The 26,450-nt window shown below is 48.6% G+C and overlaps 1 protein-coding gene across 5 annotated transcripts in view; it reads left to right on the forward strand.

Annotated features, from left to right (window-relative positions):
* cacna1c (calcium channel, voltage-dependent, L type, alpha 1C subunit) overlaps positions 1 to 26,450 on the forward strand; it is a 1,623,635-nt gene that overhangs the window by 665,263 nt on the left and 931,922 nt on the right. For all 5 annotated transcript variants that reach the window (XM_072484617.1, XM_072484613.1, XM_072484615.1 and 2 more), the window contains 2 exons: positions 6,663 to 6,766; positions 17,961 to 18,133. In XM_072484617.1, coding sequence (XP_072340718.1) covers positions 6,663 to 6,766; positions 17,961 to 18,133 — 277 coding nt within the window. The remainder of the gene's footprint in view (positions 1 to 6,662; positions 6,767 to 17,960; positions 18,134 to 26,450) is intronic.

Raw genomic sequence — 26,450 nt, forward strand, 5'->3', positions numbered from 1 at the left:
CGTTAAATTTAACCTGTGCAATGTGCCCCAATTCTTAGCTATCTGGATCCCCAGGTAACGAAAGTCCCTTGTTACCTTCCTCAACGGTAGGTCCTCTATTTCTCTACTCTGCTCCCCTGGATGCACCACAAACAACTCACTTTTCCCCATGTTCAATTTATACCCTGAAAAATCCCCAAACTCCCCAAGTATCCGCATTATTTCTGGCATCCCCTCCGCCGGGTCCGCCACGTATAGTAGCAAATCGTCCGCATACAAAGATACCCGGTGTTCTTCTCCTCCTCTAAGTACTCCCCTCCACTTCTTGGAACCCCTCAACGCTATCGCCAGGGGCTCAATCGCCAGTGCAAACAATAATGGGGACAAAGGGCATCCCTGCCTTGTCCCTCTATGGAGCCGAAAATATGCAGATCCCCGTCCATTCGTGACCACGCTCGCCACTGGGGCCCTATACAACAGCTGCACCCATCTAACATACCCCTCTCCAAAACCAAATCTCCTCAACACCTCCCACAAATAATCCCACTCCACTCTATCAAATGCTTTCTCGGCATCCATCGCCACTACTATCTCCGTTTCTCCCTCTGGTGGGGCCATCATCATTACCCCTAACAACCTCCGTATATTCGTGTTCAGCTGTCTCCCCTTCACAAACCCAGTTTGGTCCTCGTGGACCACCCCCGGGACACATTCCTCTATTCTCATTGCCATTACCTTGGCCAGGACCTTGGCATCTACATTTAGGAGGGAAATAGGTCTATAGGACCCGCATTGTAGCGGGTCCTTTTCCTTCTTTAAGAGAAGCGATATCGTTGCTTCAGACATAGTCGGGGGCAGTTGTCCTCTTTCCTTTGCCTCATTAAAGGTCCTTGTCAGTACCGGGGCGAGCAAGTCCACATATTTTCTATAGAATTCGACTGGGAATCCATCCGGTCCCGGGGCCTTTCCCGCCTGCATGCTCCTAATTCCTTTCACCACTTCTTCTACCTCGATCTGTGCTCCCAGTCCCACCCTTTCCTGCTCTTCCACCTTGGGAAATTCCAGCCGATCCAAGAAGCCCATCATTCTCTCCCTCCCATCCGGGGGTTGAGCTTCATATAATTTTTTATAAAATGTCTTGAACACTCCATTCACTCTCTCCGCTCCCCGCTCCATCTCTCCTTCCTCATCCCTCACTCCCCCTATTTCCCTCGCTGCTCCCCTTTTCCTCAATTGGTGTGCCAGCAACCTGCTCGCCTTCTCCCCATATTCGTACTGTACACCCTGTGTGGTGATACACCACTGTACCTCCCTACCATTGTACATAGTATATAATGGTAGGGAGGTACAGTGGTGTATCACCACACCCTGTGCCTTCCTCCATTGTGCCTCTGCAGTGCCTGTAGTCAGCAAGTCAAATTCTACATGTAGCCTTTGCCTTTCCCTGTACAGTCCCTCCTCCGGTGCTTCCGCATATTGTCTGTCCACCCTCAAAAGTTCTTGCAGCAACCGCTCCCGTTCCTTACTCTCCTGCTTCCCTTTATGTGCCCTTATTGATATCAGCTCCCCTCTAACCACCGCCTTCAACGCCTCCCAGACCACTCCCACCTGGACCTCCCCATTATCATTGAGTTCCAAGTACTTTTCAATGCACCCCCTCACCCTTAGACACACCCCCTCATCTGCCATTAGTCCCATGTCCATTCTCCAGGGTGGGCGCCCTCCTGTTTCCTCCCCTATCTCCAAGTCCACCCAGTGTGGAGCGTGATCCGAAATGGCTATAGCCGTATACTCCGTTCCCCTCACCTTCGGGATCAATGCCCTACCCAGCACAAAAAAGTCTATTCGCGAGTAGACTTTATGGACATAGGAGAAAAACGAGAACTCCTTACTCCTAGGTCTGCTAAATCTCCACGGGTCTACACCTCCCATCTGCTCCATAAAATCTTTAAGTACCTTGGCTGCTGCCGGCCTCCTTCCAGTCCTGGACTTCGACCTATCCAGCCCTGGTTCCAACACCGTATTAAAATCTCCCCCCATTATCAGCTTTCCCATCTCTAGGTCCGGAATGCGTCCTAGCATTCGCCTCATAAAATTGGCATCATCCCAGTTCGGGGCATATACGTTTACCAAAACCACCGTCTCCCCCTGTAGTTTGCCACTCACCATCACGTATCTGCCCCCGTTATCCGCCACTATAGTCTTTGCCTCGAACATTACCCGCTTCCCCACTAATATAGCCACCCCCCTGTTTTTCGCATCTAGCCCCGAATGGAACACCTGCCCCACCCATCCTTTGCGTAGCCTAACCTGGTCTATCAGTTTCAGGTGCGTTTCCTGTAACATAACCACATCTGCCTTAAGTTTCTTAAGGTGTGCGAGTACCCGTGCCCTCTTTATCGGCCCGTTCAGCCCTCTCACGTTCCACGTGATCAGCCGAGTTGGGGGGCTTCCTACACCCCCCCTTGTCGATTAGCCATCACCTTTTACCAGCTCCTCACCCGGTTCCCACGCAGCTGTATCTCCCCCAGGCGGTGCCCCCCCGCCCATCCTCTCCCATACCAGCTCCCCCCTCTCCCCAGCAGCAGCAACCCAGTAATTCCCCCCTCCCACCCCCCCCGCTAGATCCCCCGCTAGCGTAATTACTCCCCCCATGTTGCTCCCAGAAGTCAGCAAACTCTGGCTGACCTCGGCTTCCCCCCGTGACCTCGGCTCGCACCGTGCGACGCCCCCTCCTTCCTGCTTCTCTATTCCCGCCATGATTATCATAGCGCGGGAACCAAGCCCGCGCTTCTCCCTTGGCCCCGCCCCCAATGGCCAACGCCCCATCTCCTCCACCTCCCCTCCTCCCCCCATCACCACCTGTGGGAGAGAGAAAAGTTACCACTTCGCAGGATTAGTACATAAAACCCCTCTTTGCCCCCCACATTCGCCCCACCACTTTGTTCGAACGTTCTTTTTAATAACCCGCTCATTCCAGTTTTTCTTCCACAATAAAAGTCCACGCTTCATCCGCCATCTCAAAGTAGTGGTGCCTCTCTCGATATGTGACCCACAGTCTTGCCGGTTGCAGCATTCCAAATTTTATCTTCTTTTTATGAAGCACCGCCTTGGCCCGATTAAAGCTCGCCCTCCTTCTCGCCACCTCCGCACTCCAGTCTTGATAAACGCGGATCACCGCGTTCTCCCATTTACTACTCCGAGTTTTCTTCGCCCACCTAAGGACCATTTCTCTATCCTTAAAACGGAGGAATCTCACCACTATGGCTCTGGGAATTTCTCCTGCTCTCGGTCCTCGCGCCATCACTCGGTATGCTCCCTCCACCTCCAACGGACCTGCCGGGGCCTCCGCTCCCATTAACGAGTGCAGCATCGTGCTCACATATGCCCCGACGTCCGCTCCCTCCACACCTTCAGGAAGACCAAGAATCCTCAGGTTGTTCCTCCTTGCGTTGTTTTCCAGTGCCTCCAACCTTTCCACACATCGTTTCTGATGTGCCTCCTGCGTCTCCGTCTTCACCACCAGGCCCTGTATATCGTCCTCATTCTCGGCTGCCTTTGCCTTCACGACCCGAAGCTCCCGCTCCTGGGTCTTTTGTTCCTCCTTTAGCCCTCCGATCGCCTGTAGTATCGGGGCCAACAGCTCTTTCTTCATTTCCTTTTTGATCTCTTCCACACAGCATTTCAAGAACTCTTGTTGTTCAGGGCCCCATGTTAAACTGCCACCTTCCGACGCCATCTTGGTTTTTGCTTGCCTTCCTTGCCGCTGTTCTAAAGGATCCACTGCAATCTGGCCACTTCCCTCTCCTTTTTCCATCCGTATCCAGGGGGGATTCCCTTCTGGTTTACCGCACAGTGTTTTTAGCCGTCAAAATTGCCGTTGGGGCTCCTATCAAGAGCCCAAAAGTCCGTTTCACAGGGAGCTGCCGAAACGTGCGACTCAGCTGGTCATCGCCGCACCCGGAAAATCCATTTTTGCCTTGTAGATGGTGGACAGGCTTTCGGGAGTCAGGAGGTGAGTTATATCGCCGCAGGATTCCTAGCCTCTAATCTGTTCTTGTAGCCACAGTATTCGTATGGCTAGTCCAGTTCGGTTTCTGGTCATTGGTAACTCCCAGGATGTTGATAGTGGGGGATTACATGATGGTAATTCCATTCAATGTCAAGGGCGATGATCAGATTCTTTCTTGTTGGAGAATGTCATTGCCTGTCAATCGTGTGGCACAAATGTTACTTGCCACTTGTCAGCCTAAGCCTGGATATTGTCCAGCTCTTGCTGCATTTGAACATGGACTACACCAGTATCTGAGGAGTCGTGAATGGTACTGAACATTGTGCAGTCATCAGCGAACAGTCCCACTTCTGACCTTATATGGAAGGAAGGTCATTGATGAAGCAGCTGAAGATGGTTCTCAATGTTCACAACAGTATCTGGTGTTACCCCATGCATTTGTTTATTACCTGGCCTCACAGTTTTTAAATTCATGCTGGACTCATAGTTTGCAACTCTAAATGCCATTCACCTTTTTAGAGAACTGTATTTCTCATCAAAAGAAATGACCGAATTTAAGGTTGCAAAGCACCACATGCAGAGTCCATGACAAGTCTTTCACCTATGAGCAGCACGGTGGCGCAGTGGTTAGCTGCCTTACGGTGTTGAGGACCCAGGTTCGATTCTGGCCCCGGGCCACTGTCCGTGTGGAATTTGCAAATTCTCCCCATGTCTGCATGGATCTCCACAACCTAAAAAGGTGTGCAGGATAGGTGGATTGGCCATGCTAAATTGGTCCTTAATTGGAAAAAAAAAGAATTGGGTACTCTAAATTAAAAGAAAAGTCGTCCATCTATCCTGTTGACTCTAAAATTGTATTTTACGCTTTAATCTAGTTTCAAGGACAAATTGAAAAAGTAAGCTCAAAGAAACCATGATGGTTTCTTATTTATATAATTAAAATACAAAATAATTGCAACAAAGTCAATTTTAAATTATAAGCAAAGATCATTTTTTAAATATTCATTAGATATGGACGTCACTGGTAGGGCCAGCATTTATTGTCAATCCCTAATTGCCCTTGAACTGAATTGCCTACGGTCACATCAACCACATTGCTGTGGATGCGAAGTTATATGTCGACCAGACTGAGTAAAGATGGCGGATGGGTCTTTACAACAATCAGCAATAGTTTGACGGTCATCATTGGACTTGTAATTCCAGATTTTTATTGAATTCAAATTTCACCATCTGTCATGGTGGGTGTAATGACCTCCAATTGGCATTATTGGTTGGCCAATTGGAGTATGAGCTCCCTCAATGATAGCTCATTGAGGGGGCCCATATAAGCACCTGTGTAGGCTTTGTGAGGCAGTCTTAAATTGACTGGAATGCTAGCAGCACTGTTTGGAGCTGCTCGTGTATATAATTATTGCAAATAAATACTGGAGTAGTGACGGAACCCCTGCCTCCTGTGGATTATTACAGTGGGATTTGCACCTACGTCCTCAGAGCAATGCCCTAGGTCTCTTAATTACAAGTTCGGTAGTTATCCCACTACCTCATCACCTCCCTTGACTTTGTCCACCTATTCTTTCATAAAGCAAACAAGTTATGCAAAAGTGAGTGCTCCATTACTTTACTAATTTCCACTAAATTTGTCTACTTTAACCAACAATACATCCATTGGTTTCCAATAGTAAAATAAGATGAGATCACAGAAAAATACAGTTGAACAGATTTTTTAAATGTTTGAATTCTATTACTTAATTTTTAAATCAGTACAAATTAATATATTTTAATGTCAGAAATGATTAGCTTATATTGTTCAATAAATTTTGTTCTGAATATTAAAAATAGAACAAATTAAGGATGAGGCAGGTGCTAAAGTAAAATTCAAGTGTTTTCAACTTTTAGTGCCTCAGACAGGGGAGAATGGCCCCTTTTCCAAATTGGTGCCCCATCCCCAAAGTCTTCCTCTCTCTCCTGCTCTTCTGGGTATTCCCTTTCATTCCTGCTGTGAGAACCCAGACTTACCTGATTCTGATTTGCTGACAGCTGTCTGAAGTGGCACTTCCTCCTCATTGAGGGGAGGAAATTCTGCCTTTAGCCAATTAACTCTCCTGAGCGCATTAAATATCAATGGAGCTGCTGTGATCCACTGACCTTTTTGGTGCCAGAGTGAAAACCCTGCCATCCAAAAAATCTGGCCCATTGAAAGCAAAGAAAAAAACAAATTTGTGTTTCCATATAAATGCAGATCGATGGGCTGAGAGGAAAGAAAGGTTCTTAGAGGGCTTCGATGATAAATAATATAACCCTACTAGTCTATTGCTTCAGCAACTAAATTTATTAATTATCTGAATTGTATTTACCATTGCAGTTTGAAAAATAGTTAATTGTGTGAAATACATTTGAACTGCTTCTGTCAGATAGAGCACTGTACAAATAGTATAATAAGTATAAATAGCAGTGTTACTCGCAATGAACGGAGTATATCCTGTTAAACTAAAAGGTACGATTTGCATTAAATTGTATTATGTTCTTTTTATACCTATATATGATATGCGGATATTAAATTTCAGTGGGTATCCAAGAGCACCATATTGTCCAAGAGCCTTTAATCCTTTTGTTCTCCTAGCTTTTGATCTGTTAACCTTTTCTCTCTATGAACCTTCCTTCACCTTTTCAGATGCAAGATGCCATGGGCTATGAGCTCCCTTGGGTCTATTTCGTGAGTCTGGTCATCTTTGGATCCTTCTTCGTTTTAAATCTGGTTCTTGGTGTATTGAGCGGGTAAGCTGCCAGTTTGGTTTCTTCACTTTTCACCATCCTTCCCCTCCAACTATCTGTTTCTTCACTACACCGTACCCAGTCAAGGTGCCATCCAGTTTTTCCTCGTCATCAGCAAGTAGAAATAAGTGATGTTTATATAATTTTAGGTTTTGGGTGAGATGTATCTTTGGGATTGAAGTTTTCAAGGTGGTTCATGTGCTGGTGATATGCTTACAATCAATGCAGCCTTGCTGAGCAAAACTCACTCATTGTCATTCCATTTTTCCAGGTAATTTATGCTATATGGAATCAATGATCACAGATCTATTTTGTTACTCTTATCATTTTTTGTGTTTGTCTTGGTCCTCAGTGTTCTCAATAGATATAAGCAGCATTGCATTACTGCTTTCTTTTTATGTTTATTTCTATTATGTTGTGATTCCAGTATGTTCTTCGATCATAAAAGCATAAATTAGTCTTAATGGCTTCTCAGATTCTCAGTTGCATTGCTGAAAACTACTACAACAGTCAAAACATCGTTTTATATTTTTTTCCTCCCTACATTATCCTTTAAGAATAAATAGGAAAGTGTTTTAATTAATTACCATATTATCATATATGTTACAAAGACTGGTGACACTAAGAGCCCCAAGTACTACGCAATCAGCTGATTAGTTTATTGAAGCAGGAAATCACGGTCATGATTCTCCGAATCGTCGAGCATGGAGAATCGCCGTTGGGGGCCGCTTTCAATGGCCCTGACTGGCGCCGAAGCGACCGCGCGGGCGCGATTGGCGCCAATTCTCTGGTCGGCGGAGCGGCGTGGCAGGATTCTCGCCCCCCCCCGGCGATTGTCCGACCCGGCACGGGCTCGGAGAATCCTGGCCAACGATACTTTTACATCTGGGGCTGGATCCTCCATTTGGGATATGTTCTCCTGCTAGAGATGAATCACCGTTGAATTGCACACCTGCAGATGTCCAGAGGTGATTCACTATCCCTTGCTGTGCAAATTTATGCATGATGGGAATTGTGAGGTCCAGCAGCTAGCACCCCTCCTCCCTTTAAGCGGAAGACTGTAACACCTTTGAGAGTAAGAGTGTCAAATGCAAACCTGTCATGGTGTGAAGCATCAACACTTTCTCCGAAACTTAAGGATATTTTATCTTCAAACATGAATGTTTAAATGTAACTTTATATTTAACTATGCAATTCCGCCCCCCACCACGGGATTTGCTGTGTTCCCCCCCCCCCCCCCCCCCCCCGCCTCCCCACCCCACATACAGTACGAGGATGACTTAACCCTCCCCAACTAGAGCTTTCACCAGAGAATCCCCATAACAGAGCCCCCCACCAGAGAACCCCATAGCAGAGCCCCTACCGAAGACCCCGACCAATGTTTACAGCACAGAAGGAAGCCATTTAACCTATCAAACCCATGTCAGCTCTCTGCAGGGGCAATTTAGCGAGCCCCATTCCTCTGCCCTTTCCCATAACCTTGCTTCTTTTTTCCCTTTCGGTGTTTATTCCAGTCCTTTTTAAAAGCACAATTAAACCTGCCTCCACCTCCCTTTAAAGTAGTACATTCCAGATTTTAACCACCCGATTTGTGGCCGGCACCACGCCCAGCTCCTGGACGCGAGTGGACTCCTCCACCTGCGACTGCAGCCGCCGCAAGCCGGCCGTCACCCTCTTCGCTCGTCTCCGGGTCGGTGGTTGCATCGGATCTATGGGTGGGTGTGGTAACTCCAGGAACCCGGGATCCATCTGGGCGGCAGATGTTCGCTTGGGCTGGGCTGCCCTCCGACCGCCCGGCCCCTCTGCTGCTCCTACCTCCACCTGCTGTACCGGGACGGCTGTGTTGTGCGCACCAGTGAGTGTAGCAGACGCCTCATCACAAAGTGCCCAACCGAGGTGAGTGTTTCTGCGATGGTGGAGGGTGTTGGTGACAGCAGTGGCGATGTGTCGTGCTCTTCGTCCCACTCTGAGTCCATGGCACTTTGGGGTGGGGGTTCGTCTCCACCCATCCACTCTGAGTCACTGTCCGGTATTTCGTCTTCCTGGGTAGTGCTGTCCCGGGTAGTGGTGTCCTGGGTAGTGGTGTCCTGGCTCGGATGTGACGGGGGCCTGTGGCTGCCCCCCTCGTCGCTGGGTGGTCGCTCCCGCACGTGACGGGGGTGTCATCTCCCTGTTGCTCCAGGTCTCTCCGTCCCCCGTGGTGTGCGAGGGGCATTCTGCGGGCGTCACATGCTGGAGGGTCCGGGTCTCTCTGTCTCCCGTGGCCTCCGAGGGGCATCCTGCGGGCGTCGCATGCTGGAGGGTCCGGGTCTCTCTGTCTCCCGTGGCCTCCGAGGGCATCCTGCGGGCGGTCTGCATCTGCGGGGATGGGTGCCTGGACGTTTGGTCCTGCGATACACAATGAAGCATGCATGGTTAGACATCAGGCAGTGATCAGGTGATATAGGGGAGGGGGGAATATGGGACGGGCTGTCGGTGGCTCACTTGCTAGTATGCCCCCGACCTCTGCATCAGCAACCTCCCGGTCCTCAGGTCCGCCAGCCAGTTCCAGGGCCCTTTCCTCGTGTTCGGTCAGTGGCCTCTCATCAGCGGGGCCTCCTCCAGTCCTCACATGCTCCCTATTGTTGTGTGCGCGCTTCTCCTGTGGGGGGGGGGGGGGGGGTGCGGTGGCAGGGGTAAAAGGCAACATTGTTAGGCAGGTATATGAATGCACGCCATCGGTTGCGCGTGCATTGCAGAGGTTAAGGTTAGGGCTGGATTCACTTGGGGATATGGGGGAGGGGGATATGGGGAGCGGGGATATGGGGGAGGGGGGATATGGGGGAGGGGGGATATGGGGAGGGGGGATATGGGGAGGGGGGATATGGGGGAGGGGGGATATGGGGGATATGGGGAGGGGGGAATATGGGGGAGAGGGGGAGGGGGATATGGGGGAGGGGGAATATGGGGAGGGGGAATATGGGGGATATGGGGAGGGGGATATGGGGGATATGGGGAGGGGGATATGGGGGAGGGGGGGATATGGGGGATATGGGGAGGGGGGGATATGGGGGATATGGGGAGGGGGGAATATGGGGACGGGCTGTCGGTGGCTCACTTGCTAGTACGCCCCCGACCTCTGCATCAGCAACCTCCCGGTCCTCAGGTCCGCCAGCCAGTTCCAGGGCCCTTTCCTCGTGTTCGGTCAGTGGCCTCTCATCAGCGGGGCCTCCTCCAGTCCTCACATGCTCCCTATTGTTGTGTGCGCGCTTCTCCTGTGGCGGGGGGGGGGGCGGTGGCAGGGGTAAAAAGCAACATTGTTAGGCAGGTATATGAATGCACGCCATCGATTGCGCGTGCATTGCAGAGGTTAAGGTTAGGGCTGGATTCACTTGGGGATATGGGGGAGGGGGATATGGGGGATGGGGAGGGGGGAATATGGGGGAGGGGGGATATGGGGGAGAGGGGATATGGGGGAGAGGGGGAGGGGGGATATGGGGAGGGGGGATATGGGGAGGGGGGATAGGGGTGAGGGGGGATATGGGGGATATGGGGAGGGGGGATAGGGGGGATATGGGGAGGGGGATATGGGGGAGGGGGGATATGGGGGATATGGGGAGGGGGATATGGGGGAGGGGGGATATGGGGGATATGGGAGAGGGGGGATATGGGGAGGGGGTTATGGGGGAGGGGGGATATGGGGGATAAGGGGGAGGGGGGATATGGGGGAGGGGGGATATGGGGGATATGGGGAGGGGGATATGGGGAGGGGGATATAGGGGAGGGGGGATATGGGAGGGGGGATATGGGGAGGGGGATATGGGGGTATGGGGGAGGGGGATATGGTTGAGAGGGGGAGGGGGGATATGGGGGATGGGGAGGGGGGATATGGGGAGGGGGGACATGGGGGGGGGGACATGGGGGATATGGGGAGGGGGATATGGGGAGGGGGATATGGGGGAGGGGGGATATGGGGAGGCTCACCCTGCCTGCTCTGACGAGGCCGTTCACCTTCTTGTGGCACTGGGTGCCTGTCCGTGGTGTCAGGGCCTCAGTGGTGACGGCCTCTGCCACTTCCCTCCACAGACGCCGGCGGCCTCTGCCACTTCCCTCCACAGACGCCGGCTGTGGCGTGGGGCAACTCAGCGGCCGTGCCCGGGATACAGGGCGTCCCTCCTCTGCTCCACCGCGTCCAGGAGCGCCTCCACATCCCGTGACTCGAACCTCGGTGCTGAGCGGCGGCCAGCCATCCAGTCGGGTGTTCCGGTCGGGTGGGGGGGAGCAGCGCGGCCTTATGAGCCGTCACGCCGTGCGGCGCGTATGACGCTGCACGGCATGAACCACGTGCGCAAGCGCGGATCCCGTTACGCACTGCTAGCCCATTTCGGGCCGGAGACTTTCGACCCATTTTTCCGACATGACGCAAGTCGGATTTGCGCCGCTTTTTGCACCGATCGGCGGAGTTTCCGCCGATAACGGAGAATTTCCCCCATGATCCCAGGCGCCGGGGACTGGAGAATAATGGAGGGCTAGAGCGTAGATTGCCAGGCCCGCTAAATGGATGCAAATGGGTCATTAAGACCCATTTGCATTCACTTACATCCTCTCGCTGGCGCACAGTCGTGGACCTCAATTCCGTCGGCAGCGGGGGGGTGAGAGCATTACATTCAGATTGGTATACACCAACACCTGGCACTGATCCCGATTTTGTGATTCTCCACCACATCGTGGATCCCAGCCCTTAATGTTTTATTGAAATAAGAACGTTCTCATCTATCGTTTGTTTCATCATACTACTTAGCTCCAATATATCATAAGAGGTCAGAATTGGAGAAACATAATACGAAGAGTTAGAGGGCTAGAGATGGTTAGAGTGAAGGTTAACGAGACTGGAAGGAGGAGGATTATTTTGAGGAAGTAACAAGAAAGATTGATGAGGGTAATGCAGTGGATATTGTCCATAGATTTCAGTAAGAAAAAAAGGGGATCGGGGTTATGGGGAGAAGGCAGGAGAATGGGGATGTGAAAAATATCAGCCATGATTGAATGGCGGAGCAGACGCGATGGACCGAGTGGCCTAATTCTGCTCCTATGTCTTATGGTCTTATAATTGGCACTGAAATGAAAATGGAATTTTGTCTCAGTTTAAAACCAGTTTAACTGTTGAATCAAGCTTCTTAATTGGTCTGGTTCTTCTTTGAATGCAAAATCGTTCTTCTGTGAGGACCTGCCCCAAGTTATCGGAATATGATTAACATTTTCTAGGTGGATCATTGATTCAAGATTACTTCCAACCTATTCTGCTTACTGTTCAACCCTATATATTTAAAGGTCCACACAGCCTGATTTCCAACCGTAAATTTCCCTTTTAATTTTTCAGTACCAAATTGTTCAAGTTCTGCAGAACCTCCCCTGAAAATAATTGATGAGCATCGCCTGCTCGACTTGCACATTTCTCTCTTTCTGATGCCTGTAAAACATGAGTGGGTCTGCTTTCAGGTGAATACAACTACTTTCAGCAAAACTGGCCTGAAAGTGAAATACCAGACCCTCACACATCATTCGGTCCAGAAACACATTTATTTAATTTCCACAGTTTACAGCTTCCCTTATAATCTAGGGTTATAATCTCTGGATTACTACCCGAGCCACGTGCCAATTGGCATAGGGTTGAGAAAATTAGAGAAGTTAACACGTGGCAAAAGGAGTGGTGCGGGAAAGAGGGATTCCATTTCATGGGGCATTGGCATCAGTACTGGAGCAGGAGGGACCTGTACCGTTGGGACGGTCTTCACCTGAACCATTCTGGGACCAGTGTTCCAGCGAAAAGGATAAATAGGTTGGTCACAAGGACTTTAAACTAGCAAGTTGGGGGGAAGGGAAGTGTAAAGCTGTGGACAGTATAATGGTTAATGGAGATCAAGGCAGCAGGTTATGTGACAGGTTATTATGTAGAGATATGGGTTCAAAGACAAGGAAAATTAGGAGAAAGGGTAAGAGGAAAAATAAATTGCGAAAAGTTACTGATCAAGGTGTTAGGATTCATAACAAAGACATATAAAACAGCATAAGTGTACTTTACCTGAATGCTTGTAGTATACGAAATAAGGTAAATGAGTTGATGGCGCAAATCATCGTGAATGACTATGATTTAGTGGCCATTACTGAAACATGGTTAAAAGATGTTCACGACTGGGAGTTAAATATCCAAGGGTATCAGACTATACGAAAGGATAGAATGGACGGTAAGGGCGATGGTGTAACTTTGTTGTTTAAGGATGGCATCCGGGCAATAGTAAGGGATGATATTGGTGCTATGGAGGACAAGGTTGAATCAATTTGGGTGGAAATCAGGAATAGTAAGGTGAAAAGGTCACTGATAGGAGTAGTCTATAGGCCACCAAATAGTAACAGGATGGTAAGGCAGGCAATAAGCAAAGAAATAACGGATGCATGTAGAAATGGTACAGCGGTTATCATGGGAGATTTTAATCTGCATATCGATTGGTTTAACCAGGTTGGTAAAGGCAGCCTTGAGGAGGAGTTTATAGAATGTGCCCGGGACAATTTCCTGGAACAGTATGTAATGGAACCTACAAAGGAACAAGCGATCCTAGATCTGGTCCTGTGTAATGAGGCAGGATTGATTAATGATCTCATAGTTCGGGATCCTCTTGGAAGGAGCGACCACAATATGGTGGAATTTAAAATACAGTTGGAGGATGACAAGGTAAAATCAAACACTAGTGTTTTGTGCTTAAACAAAGGCGATTACAATGGGATGAGAGAAGAACTAGCTAAGGTAGACTGGGAGCAAAGACTTCATGGTGAAGGTGTTGAGGAACAGTGGAGAACCTTCCGAGCGATCTTTCACAGTGTTCAGAAAAGGTTCATACCAACAAAAAAGAAAGACGGTAGAAAGGGGAAAAATCGACCGTGGATATCTAAGGGGGTGAGGGAAAGTATAAAATTGAAGGAAAAAACATACAAAGTGGCAAAAATTAGTGGGAGACTAGAGGACTGGGAAGTCTTTAGGGGACAACAGAAAGCTATTAAAAAAGCCATAAAGAAGAGTAAGGTAGACTATGAAAGTAAACTGGCTCAGAACATAAAAGCAGATAGTAAAAGCTTCTACAAATATATAAGACAAAAAAGAGTGGCTAAGGTAAATATTGGTCCTTTGGAAGATGAGAAGGGAGATTTAATAATAGGAGACGGGGAAATGGCTGAGGAGCTGAACAGGTTTTTTGGGTCAGTCTTCACAGTGGAGGACACAAATAACATGCCAGTGACTGATGGAAATAAGGATATGATAGGTGAGGACCTTGAGATGATTGTAATCACTAAAGAGGCAGTATTGGCCAAGCTAATGGGGCTAAAGGTCTCCTGGCCCTGATGGGATGCATCCCAGAGTGTTAAAAGAGATGGCTAGGGAAATAATAAACACACGAGTGATAATTTATCAAAATTCACTAGACTCTGGGGTGGTCCCAGAGGATTGGAAAGTAGCAAACGTGACACCACTGTTTAAAAAAGGAGGTCAGCAGAAAGCGGGTAATTATAGGCCGGGAAGCTTAACTTCGGTTGTAGGGAAAATGCTGGAGATTATCATTAAGGAGGAAATACCGGGGCACCTGGAGGGAAATTGTCCCATTGGGCAGATGCAGCATGGGTTCATAAAGGGTAGGTTGTGTCTGACTAATTTGGTAGAATTTTTTGAGGCCGTTACCAGTGCAGTAGATAACGGGGAGCCAATGGATGTGGAAAATCTGGATTTCCAGAAAGCTTCTGACAAGGTGCCACACAAAAGGTTGCTGCATAAACTAAAGATGCATGGCATTGAGGGTAAAGTGGTAGCATGGGTAGAGGATTGGTTCACTAACAGAAAGCAGAGAGTGGGGATAAATGGCTGTTTCTCTGGTTGGCAACCTGTAACTAGTGGGGTCCCTCAAGGATCAGTGTTGGGCCCGCAGTTGTTCACAATTTACAGAGACGATTTGGAGTTGGGGACCAAGTGCAATGTGTCAAGGTTTGCGGACGACACTAAGATGAATGGTAAAGCAAAAAGGGCAGAGGATACCGGAAGTCTGCAGAAGGATTTGGATAGGTTAGGTGAATGGGCTAGGGTCTGGCAGATGGAATTCAATGTTGCCAAGTGTGAGGCTATCCATTTTGGGAGGAATAACAGCAGAATGGATTATTATTTAAACGGTAAGATGTTAAAACATGCTGCTGTGCAGAGGGACCTGGGTGTGCTGGTGCACGAGTCGCAAAAAGTTGGTGTGCAGGTGCAACAGGTGATTAAGAAGGCTAATCGAGTTTTGTTTTCATTACTAGAGGGCTGGAGTTCAAGACTAGTGAGGTTATGCTGCAATTGTATAGGGTGTTGGTGAGGCCGCATCTGGTGTATTGTGTTCAATTTTGGTCTCCTTACCTGAGAAAGGACATATTGGCACTGGAGGGAGTGCAGAGGAGATTCACTAGGTTGATCCCAGAGTTGAGGGGATTAGATTATGACGAGAGGTTGAGTAGACTGGGACTGTACTCATTGGAGTTTAGAAGGATGCGGGGGGATCTTATTGAGACATATAAAATTATGAAGGGAGTAGATGGGATAGATGCGGGCAGGTTGTTTCCACTGGTCGGGGAAAGCAGAACTAGGGGGCATAGCCTCAAAATAATGGGAGGTAGATTTAGGACGGAGTGTAGGAGGAACTTCTTCACCCAAAGGGTTGTGAATCTCTGGAATTCCTTGCCCAGTGAAGCAGTTGAGGCTCCTTCTTTAAACGTTTTTAAGAAAAAGATAGATGCCTTTCTAAAGAATAAAGGGTTTCGGGGATATGGTGTACGGGCCGGAGAGTGGAGCTGAGTCCACAAAGATCAGCCATGATCTCATTAAATGGCGGAGCAGGCTCGAGGGGCCAGATGGCCTACTCCTGTTCCTAGTTCTTATGTTCTTATGTTCAAATCCTTCCCTTCTTTACGTGGTTTTAAAAACATTTCCCTTTGAAAGTCTTCGCCCTGAAAAATGTGTTTTTCCCACAAATAGGTGGCTAAGAAGGAAGATGCTGGTGTACTGGTAATGTCACTGGACTAGTAACCTAAAGTCCCAGGCTAATCCTTTGGGGAAACCGGTTCACTTCCCACCATGGCAGCTGGTGGAATTCAAATTCAATTAATAAAATATAATTAAAAGCTAGCCTTGGTGATGGTGACTATGAAGCTATCATTCCTTGTCTGGTTCACTAATATCCTTTAGAGTAGGAAATCTTACATCTTTACCAGATCTGGCCTACATATAACTCCAGAATTACAGCAACGTGGTTGATGTTTAACTGCCTTCTGAAATGGCCTAGCAAGCTACTCAGATCGAGGGTAATTAGGGATGGGCAACAAATATTGGCCTTGCCAGTGATGTCCACATCCAGGAAAGAATAAAAAAATAAAAAATGTGAAGAAAATGTTCAAGATAACTTTTCCTCCTGTGGGGGAATCCTTGATCACAACGTCTCTCTTTGAAATCCGAGCCACTAATAACATTTCAGCCTTAAATGTCCTATCAGGAACTACTTTTCCCGTATGTTTCCATCTGCGTGATAAGGCTAGCTGTCCCATACCTGCCAATTCAGAGTAGACACAAAATTCTTTCCAACTATCTAATGCTTTTTTTGCCTCTCTTGTCAGATATAGCTTCACCATAAAGGCTTCTATTTCTAGTTTCATTCCCAGATGGTTCCACAGTTCTTGTTCTAGCCAAGTTACAGCCTCTACTTGTCTTCTTATATTTTTCTTTACTACTGCTGCATGACCTCTACTTCCCATGATCACTGTTGCCAGTATGTGAACGTCCCCTGGGAACAGAGTCATTTCCAGATCCATTGTGGAAACTCACAATGTTTTCTAGCTTTCCACTCTTTAACCTCATTTTGCCAGTCCTTACTTTTTGAACATTTAGCCAATGTTTGAATTTGTTGGTGACTTTCCCTTCTTCCCAACGATTATTGCATCCCTCCATTTACTGGATACTTCTGGTATGTATGTTGCCCTAGTACCAACTTTCAGCAGTTGTTATTTGGATAAACTAGCCATATTGCTGTGCATTGTTATCACTTTGTCTGTTGTCATCCTGCCTTTATTTTCACATTTTCTGCTCGTCATAGCTGTCAACCACATGAGTATGAGTCATCATCTTCTACTAATTGCTTGGATTCTGCAAGTTTATAATCAATCCCTTTTTTTTTTAGAAAATATTTTATTGAAGCATTTGCAATTTTCACAGTTTAACACATTAACATTTCTTAAACAACCGCGCAGAACATTTCTTAAACAAACACATGCAGAACACCTAAACGAACAAAAAACAGAAAACAATGTCCCCTACTACCCCCGCCCTATTCCTTAACTACCCGTATACTAAGTTCCCTGTCCTTATCTAACATTGCCATACCTCCTGTTTTTCTCCCCCCCCCCCCCCCTCTTTTTCCCCTCCTCGCCTTACTGCTGACGTTCAATTTTCCTTGAAGAAATCGATGAACGGTTGTCATCTCCGGGCGAACCCCTGAATTGATCATCTCCAGGTGAACTTGATTTTTTTCCAGACTGAAAAGCCCTGCCATATCGCTGAACCACACTCCTGCCTTTGGGGGCTCCGAGTCCCTCCAACCCAGCAAAATCCATTTCCGGGCCACCAGGGAGGAGAAGGCCAGGACATCGGCCCCCCCCCCTTGGCCCCTGGATCTTCCGATACCACAAATATTGCCAGTTCTGGACTCGGAGTTACCCTCCCTTCCAGGACTTCTGACATAACGTCTGCAAATCCCTGCCAGAAACCCCTCAACGTCAGACACGCCCAGAACATAAGTAAATGGTTCACCAGGCTACCCCCACACCGCCCACATCTGTCCTCCATCTCCTCAAAGAACCTGCTCATCTGGGCCGCCGTCATGTGGATCCTGTGGACCACCTTGAACTGGATCAAGCTAAGTCTGGTACACGACGAGGATGAATTGAATCTCTTCAAGGCTTTTTCCCACAGTTCAATTTCCAGCTCTCCTCCCCGCTCCTCTTCCCACTTCCTCTTCACCTCTCTGATAGGGGCCCCTTCCCACTCCATCAACTCCTTGAATATAATGCGGCGGCATTATTTGCTCGAACAAGATAAATTGAATATACTGCTTCTGTCACCTAAAGCATGCTTTCTGTGTTTTGTGGGAAATAGAGAGTTTTCCAAAGAGAGGGAGAAGGCCAAAGCTCGTGGTGATTTTCAAAAGCTAAGGGAAAAACAACAGTTAGAGGAGGATCTCAAAGGCTATCTGGACTGGATTACCCAAGCTGAAGACATAGATCCAGAGAATGAAGATGAAGGAATGGATGAAGATAAACCTAGAAACTGTAAGTAATAACATTTCACTTCCAGATGTCGTACTTATATTGTCATGGGAGTGTCCCTTTAAGAAATGTTTTTGTCTTATCACATGGCTTCAGTGATGTCATTGTGTGGGTAGAGCTGGGCTGTGGCTCTGGGAGTTGGTTTTACTTTCGCTTTGTGTTTGGAGCTGGTTTATGGTTAGAGTTTATACTTTTGTTTTTACATTTGGCTGCTGTAGACTCAGACAGAGAAGTATTTTGGCCTGTCACTCTGTTCTCAATATGAAAGAGTTATTCCAAGGAAGAAACCCAATTATTATAGTTACCTACTGTTTGAAATAAAGGGGTTTTTGGTTTATGGGATCCTGTTATTGAATTAGAACAGTTAAGGGGGAATTTATTAAGGGTTATACATAGATTACTGTAGCTGTGCAGGGTCTTTATGTTTGTCGTTGATAACAATTCTTACTGTGTGTGTTTATACAAATGTTAACTAAATTTGTAGAATAAAGCTTGTTTTTTGATTAAAAGTGTTTAAGAACTCTGTTGAATAACACCTGGAAGGCAGGCTCTTGTGTTCACCATAACCAAAATCAATAAACAGTTATAGGTCAGGTGAATTCCATAATATACTTTGGTGTTTTCAAAATCCTGGCCCATTACAATTTGGGGGCTCATCCGGGATAAACGTCTATCTTTTGCAATTGGGTTGGTTTTGTGAACTTAAAGACAGTGAGGGGTGAGCATATTTGTGTTTGCTTTTCAGGTGTTGTATGCAAGTTTAAATAGAGTGTGTGTTGTGGACAATGGCTCTTTCAGAGGCTCAGAAATGTTTTGGAGTGGAGAAGGTCACACGCAGTACCTTACAAACAGAGATTTAAAAAAGGCTTATAGATTTGGCAAAAACATTGCAGTTCACAGTGCCTGAAAAAATACGACAAGAAGAGGGAATTGCGGCAGTAGCTGAGCATTTAAAATTGCCTGAGACACAGTCAGAATCATTGGAAATGGCAAGAATTCTATTACAGATCAAACAGCTTGAACATAAAAAAGAATTAAAGCAGCTTGAATACAAAATGAGAGAAAAAGAACCAATAGCCCGAGCAGAACAAAAAGAGAGAGAAAGGGCGGTACAGATCAGGGAAAAAGAAAAGGAGAGCGAAGAAATAGAAAAAGAACAAATAGCCCTAGCAGAACGAAAAGTGAGAGAAAGGGAGGTACAGATCAGGGAAAAAGAAAAAGAGAGAGACTTTGAACTTCAGAAAAGGGCCATGAAACATGAAAGTCAGTTAAAATTAGCAGAGGAGAAACGTACAGTCTGAGGATAGTGATGGGGATAGTGAGAAAGAGCGTCATAGTCGAAGGCTTGGTGGGGATCTATTTAAATATGTCCCAGCATCGCCAAGGTTTGATGAGAAGGATGTAGAAGCATTTCTGATTACATTTGAGAAGGTAGCTAATCAAATTGAATGGCCACAGATATGTGGGTATGACTGATTCAAACAAAGTTGTTAGGTAGAGCTCACTACATCAATTCCTGATGTAGTGAGAACTCATGTGGAAGAGCAGAGGGTTACAACTGCGAGATTAGCAGCAGAAATGGCAGATGATTATGAATTAGTTCATAAATCAAAGTTTGGTTTCCGACATCAGTTTCAGCCTGTGAGGGATAGAAACTGGGGAATAGAGAAATACTCAGGTGGTAAAGGTAAAGGAGATCTAATGAGAGATAATAAGGATAGTGGACCTCGGATTACAAAATATATACAGTAGGTGGAAGAGAAATGAAAGGTTTTGGATGTTTTTACTGTAATAAACTAGTCATGTAAAGTCACAGTGTTGGGAAATTGAAGAAAAGCACTGGGAAGGCTGATGTGGTAAAACAGGATAAGCCAGTGGAGTTTGTTGAAGTGGTAAAGGAAAACCCAATTGAAGCGAAGGAGGTGCAAAAGAATGTCCAGCCTGATCAAGAGGCGATCGAGAAGAAGGTGCCAGATCTCTTTAAAGAGGGTAGCTAATGCAACCCCACTATTTAGAAAGGGAGGTAGCGCGAAAATGGAATTATAGACCAGGAAGGCTGGTGCCGGTTGTGGGGAAAATTCTAGAATCCATGATCAAAGATTCTAGTTGTGTGGGTAAAGTTTACTCATGTGTACCAGGAGGAGTAGGTAAAGAAATCAAAATTTTATGCGATACAGGAGCTAGTAAATCTTTTTTAAAAAAATATGTTTATTGAAGTATTTGTAAAATTTTATAACAAAAACAGAAAAAGAACAATAGGTGTTAAACATTAACATAGTGCAAAAATAGATATTTCCCCAAACGACTCTGACTTCACAGACCACCGAAAATAACAAAAAACAAACGTCGGCCTCTTTCTCTCCCTGAACACCCGGTTCTTCTGACACCCCAAAGATAGCCACCTCTGGACTCGGCACACCCGTGTTCCTAACACCTTGGACATTGCCCTGGCAAATCCCTTCCGGAACCCCTCAAGCTTCGGGCATGCCCAAAACATATGGACAAGGTTTGTTGGGCTCCCCGCACACCTCGCACATCTGTCTTCTACCCGAAAAACCTGCTCATCCTCGCTGCCATCTTGTGTGCCCAGTGAACCACTTTAAACTGTATTAGACTGAGCCTGGCACATGATGAGGAGGAATTAACCCTACTTAGGGCTTCCGCCCATAGTCCCGGCTCTATCTCCCCTCCTAACTCCTCGTCCCACTTGCCTTTAAGTTCCTCCAGCGGTGTTTCCTCCGCCTCCAACAGCACCTGGTAGATATCCGACACCTTCCCTCCACCACTGGACACTACTATATCTTGTATCCCCCGTGGTGGCAGAGGTGCCGTTACCAGCGCTCCCAAACTGGTGCCTTTGCATGACGCCGCCTCCAACCCCTTCCCATGCCGACCCCTCCCCCAATACTCACTTCCTGATCAAGGCAATGTTGGCCGCCCAGTAGTCGTTGCAAAAGTTCGGCAGCGCTAGCCCACCCTCCCCCCGACTGCGATCCAGCAGCACTCTCTTCACTCGCGGGGTCTTGTTCACCCACACAAATCCCGAGATGATCTTATTAACCCGCTTGAAAAAGGCCTTAGGCATGAAGATGGGAACGCATTGGAATACAAATAGAAACCTGGGGAGGACCGTCATTTTCACGGTCTGTACCCTCCCCGCCAGTGACAGCGGGAGCATGTCCCATCTTTCAAAGTCCCCCTCCATTTGTTCCACCAGCCGGGTCAGATTAAGCTTGTGCAACAAATCCCACTTCTGGGCCACCTGTATACCCAGGTAACGAAAGCTCTTCTCTACCCTCCTCAGCGGCAGCTCCCTCAGTCTTTTCTCCTGTCCTTTAGCCTGGATCACAAACAACTCGCTCTTCCCCACGTTCAATTTATACCCCAAGAAACTGCCAAATTCCCTTAAGATCCACATGACCTCCCCCATCCCCTCCAATGGGTCTGAAATATACAGGAGGAGATCATCCGCATAGAGCGAGACCCGATGCTCCAGGCCCCCCCCCCCCCCCCCGGACCAGCCCCTGACAGTTCCTTGTCGCTCTCAACGCTATGGCCAGTGGCTCAATGGCTAGAGCAAATAATAACTGGGAAGGGGACACCCTTGCCTCGTACCCCGGTGCAATTTAAAATACTCCGACCTAAGCCAGTTTGTGCGCACGTTTGCCACAGGCGCCTGGTATAGCAATCGCACCCACCGGATAAAGCCCCCACCAAACCCAAACCTATCCAGCGCCTCCGCTAGTCAGTCTTCAATAGTAAGTGATCAGGAATTATGTAGTTGGGAGGAATATTGCCAGAAAAGGTGATGATAAATGGAATTCAGGGTGAGAAAGTAGTGTTCCATTATATAAAGTGAGGTTGGAAAGTCCAATGAAGAGTGGTGAAGTCGTAGTAGGAGTAATAGAGAAACTATCTTGTCCAGAAATACAGTTTGTTTTGGGTAATGATAGAGCTGGATAGTGATGCCTACTGTGGTTAATAAGCCAATGGAAAATCAAACACTGAATTGTTGAAGGATGAAAATCCTGGGAATTTTCCAGTTTATGTAGTAACAAGGTCGCAAAGTCACAGGTTAAGACAAGGGGAGAAATAAAAGAGTGAAGATAAAGGGCGGGATTCTCTGATCCTGAGACTAAGTGTTGACGCTGTCGTAAACGCCGTTGCGTTTCTCGATGGCGTCAACATGGCCTGAGGAGCAGCGATTCTGACCCCTACAGGGGGCCAGTATGGCACTGGAGTGACTCACGCCGCTTCAGTTGCCGATCCCCGGTGTCAGCTGGGCGCTGCGGGTCTGTGCATGCGCAGTGGCTCCCTTCTCCGTGCCGGTCCCGACGCAACATGGCGTAGGGCGACAGGGGCCGACGCGGAAGAAAAGGGGCCCCCAGTCCGAGAGGCCGGCCTGCCAATTAGTGGGCCCTGATCGCGGGCCAGCCCACAGTGGAGGCCCCCCCCCGGGGTCGGACCCCCTTCCCTCCCCACCAGGCCGTCCCCGGATGGGTCCACTCCGAGGTCCCGCCGGGTAAGAGCAGGTGTGGACGACACCGGTGGGACTCGGCTTTTTTTGCGTGGCTGCTCGGCCCATCCAGGGCAGAGGATCGCCGGAGGGCCAAGTAGAGCGGTCCCCGACCGGCGCCACGCCGACTGCGCCAATTGTGCCGATACTCCGCTCCCTGCAGAATCGATGGACCGGCGTAGGGGAGGCGTGGCACTATTCATGTCCATCCCGGCAATTCTCCGGCCCGACCCCGGGGTGGGAGAATCCTGCCCTAAGTTTTTTTTTTGTAAACATTTTATTGAGGTATTTATGGTTTTATAACAACAACAGAATAAACAATGTACATGAAAATATAAACATAGTGCAAAAGCCATCTTCCTCCCTTACAGGTCCCACCTTTACTAACCCCCTACTCTAAACTAAACTAAACCCCAACCCCCCCCCGCCCCATCTTCCCCAAAGAAGCTGACGAACGGCTGCCACCACCGGACTAACCCTAACATTGACCCTCTCAAGGCAAACTTGATTTCCTCCAAACAGAGAAAGCTAGCCTAGCCAGTTTTCCGACTTTGGGGGCTTTGAGTCCCTCCAAGCTAATTGTATCCATCTCCGGGCTACCAGGGAATCAAAGGCTAGAACGTTTGCCCCTTTCTCCTCCTGGATTCCCGGGTCTTCCGACACTCTGAACTCGGTGTCACACTTGTTTTCACAACTTTGGACATGACAGCCACAAACCCCTGCCAGAATCCCCTAAGCTTCAGGCATGCCCAGAACATATGGACATGGTTCGCTGGCTCTCCCGCACACCTTGCGCACCTATCTTCTACCCCAAAGAACCTGCCCATCCGAGCCACTGTCATGTGAGCCCGGTGAATGACCTTGAACTGTATCAGGCTGAGCCTGGCACACGATGTGGACGCGTTGACTCAACTCAACGCGTCCGCCCAGAGACCATCCTCTATCTCTCCTCCTAACTCCTCTTCCCACTTGCGTTTCAACTCCTAGGTCTGCATCTCCTCTGACCCCATAAGTTCCTTGTAAATGTCAGAAACCCTTCCTTCGCCCACCCACATTCTGGAAACTACCCTGTCCTGTATCCCCCTTGGTGGTATGAGCAGGAAGGTTGAGACCTGCCTGTGTAGGACGTCCCGTGCCTGCATGTACCTAAACTCATTTACTCTCGTCAATCCAAATTCCTCCTCAAGCTCCCTCGGGATAGACAAGCTCACCTCTGTAAACATACCTTCCATCCTCTCAATCCCTGCTCTCTCTATCTCTGGAACCCTCCATCCAGCCTTCCCGGGAAACCGGTGATTATTGCAGATTGGAGACAAGACCGATGCTCCCTCCGCTCCCACATGTCTCCTCCATTGCCCCCAGACTCTCAGGACCGACCCACCACGGGGCTGGTGGAGTACCGTGCCGGCGGGAACGGCAGAGGCGCCATTACCAATGCCCCCCAAACTAGTGCCGTTGCATGATGCCGCCTCCACTCGCTCCCATACCGACCCTCCCCCACCAGCCACTTCCTAATCATGGCTATATTCGCCGCCCTATAATAATTACTAAAGTTTGGCAGCGCCAGCCCGCCCTCCCCCCCGGCTCCGCTCCAGCATCCCTTTTTTTACTCGCGGGGTCTTAACCCGCCCATACTAAGCCAGTGATCACCTTATTGACCCGTTGAAAGAAGGACCACGGAATAAAGATGAGTCTTCCTTGCCTCATTGAATGTCTTCATCAACAGCGACCCCAATATCCTAGAGAACTTTTTATAAAACTCCACTGGGTCCCGTCCGGCCCCGGGGCTTTACCCAACTGCATTGCATTCAGACCCTCTGCTATTTCCTCCAACCTGACCGGGGCCCCCAGCCCTTCTACCAAACCCACGTCCACCTTCGGGAACTTCAGCCCCCCTAAAAAGTGTCTCATCCGCTCCGGCCCAGCTGGGGGTTCCGACTCATACAACCTACTGTAAAACTCCTTGAACGCCTTATTAACCCCTGCTGAATCTCCAACCAGGTTCCTGTCCCCGTCCTTTACTTTCCCTAACTCCCTGGCTGCCTCCCTCTTTCTAAGCTGCTGCGCAAGCATTCTCCTGGCCTTCTCTCCATGTTCATCATTCGCCCCCCTCGCCTTTTTCAGCTGCTCCACCGCCTTCCCTGTAGTGAACAAGCCAAACTTCGCCTGTAGCCTCCATCTCTCCCTTAGAAGCCCTGCTTCTGGGGTCTCCGCATACCTCCTGTCGACCTGCAATATCTCCTTTATCAGTCGGTCTGTCTCTGCTCTATCTGCCTTCTCAATGTGGGCCTGTATCAAGATCAGCTCCCCTCTAACCACCGACTTCAATGCCTCCCAGACCACCGCCGCTGAAACTTCACCTGTGTCGTTACCTTCCAGGTAGTTCTGAATATATTTCCTCAGCCGCCCACACACCTCTTCATCAGCTAAAAGTCCCACGTCCAGCCTCCAGTGCGGGTGCTGGCTACTCTCCTTGCTAACCTCTAGGTCAACACAGTGCGGGACATGATCCGAGATTGTGATCGCCGAATACCCCCTGTCCACTACCCCCGTCAGTAGAGGGGTGAAAATAAAAAAGTCATCCGGGAGTACACTTTATGCACATGTGAGTAGAAGGAGAACTCCTTCACTCTCGGCCGCCCAAATCTCCATGGGTCCATCCCACCCATTTGCTCCATGAACCCCTTCAGCTCCTTTGCCATTGCTGGAACCCTGCCTGTCCTTGAGCTCGACCGATCTAGCCCAGGGTCGATGACTGTGTTAAAGTTCCCCCCCATGACCAACTTATGCAAATCCAGGTCCGGGATCTTCCCCAACATCCTTTTTATAAACTCCACATCATCTCAATTTGGCGCGTACACATTCACTAGAAACACCGGCAGCCCCTCCAGCTTCCCACTGATCATAATGTACCGGCCTCCCACATCCGCAGCTATTCTTCCAGCCTCGAATGACACTCGCTTATTAATCAGGATTGCGACCCCTCTAGTCTCAGAGACCAGCCCCGAGTGAAAAACCTGTCCAACCCAGCCCTTCCTTAATCTAATCTGATCAGTTACTCTAAGGTCCGTCTCCAATAACATTACCACGTCCGCCTTCAGTCCCCTCAAATGCGCGAACACGCGTGCCCTGTTAACCGGCCCATTTAGCCCCCTTATGTTCCAGGTGATCAACCTGGTTGGGGGGCTTATCGCCCCCCCCCCCCTTCATCGATCAGCCATGACCTTTCTTGGGCCAGTCTCCAGCCCGTGCCCCATTCATCCTCCGGCCCGCCCCCAGGCAGCCTCCGCCCCCGACCTCCTTTCTGTCCCACAGCAAATGTCGTTCCCCCGTCAGCAGAGCAATTTACCCCCTTCCCCCCCCCCCCCCCCCCCCCGCCCCTAGTAACAGCACTATGTAAACCAACCCCTTCAACAAGCATAACATCTGCTCATCCTGCACTGCGCTTCCGTGAGCTAGCCCGCCCAGCTAGCTTGGTGACCCCCGCCCATGGCGCCAGACATTCTCCCACCTATTGTTCCCAGCCCCCCTCTCCCCCCGCTCAGACACACATATGCAAAAGAAAAACAATCCCAACACAATTGCCCGAAAAGAAAACGCGAAAAACAAAGAAAAGATCAAACAGAAGATCCAACATCTAACAATCGCACCTCCATCCCCCATCAGTGCAAATGTAAACTTTAACACACACAGCTCTGCAACAAGCCCCAAATCAAGACAGAAGGCATTACAAATAACATCCAAAAAACAAGAAACTTTTTTTTTTAAACATGAGCGCTGCAGCAAAGTTCAAAGGCCTCAGTC

Source organism: Scyliorhinus torazame, chromosome 19, assembly GCF_047496885.1.
Source record: "Scyliorhinus torazame isolate Kashiwa2021f chromosome 19, sScyTor2.1, whole genome shotgun sequence".
Lineage (NCBI taxonomy): Eukaryota > Metazoa > Chordata > Chondrichthyes > Carcharhiniformes > Scyliorhinidae > Scyliorhinus > Scyliorhinus torazame.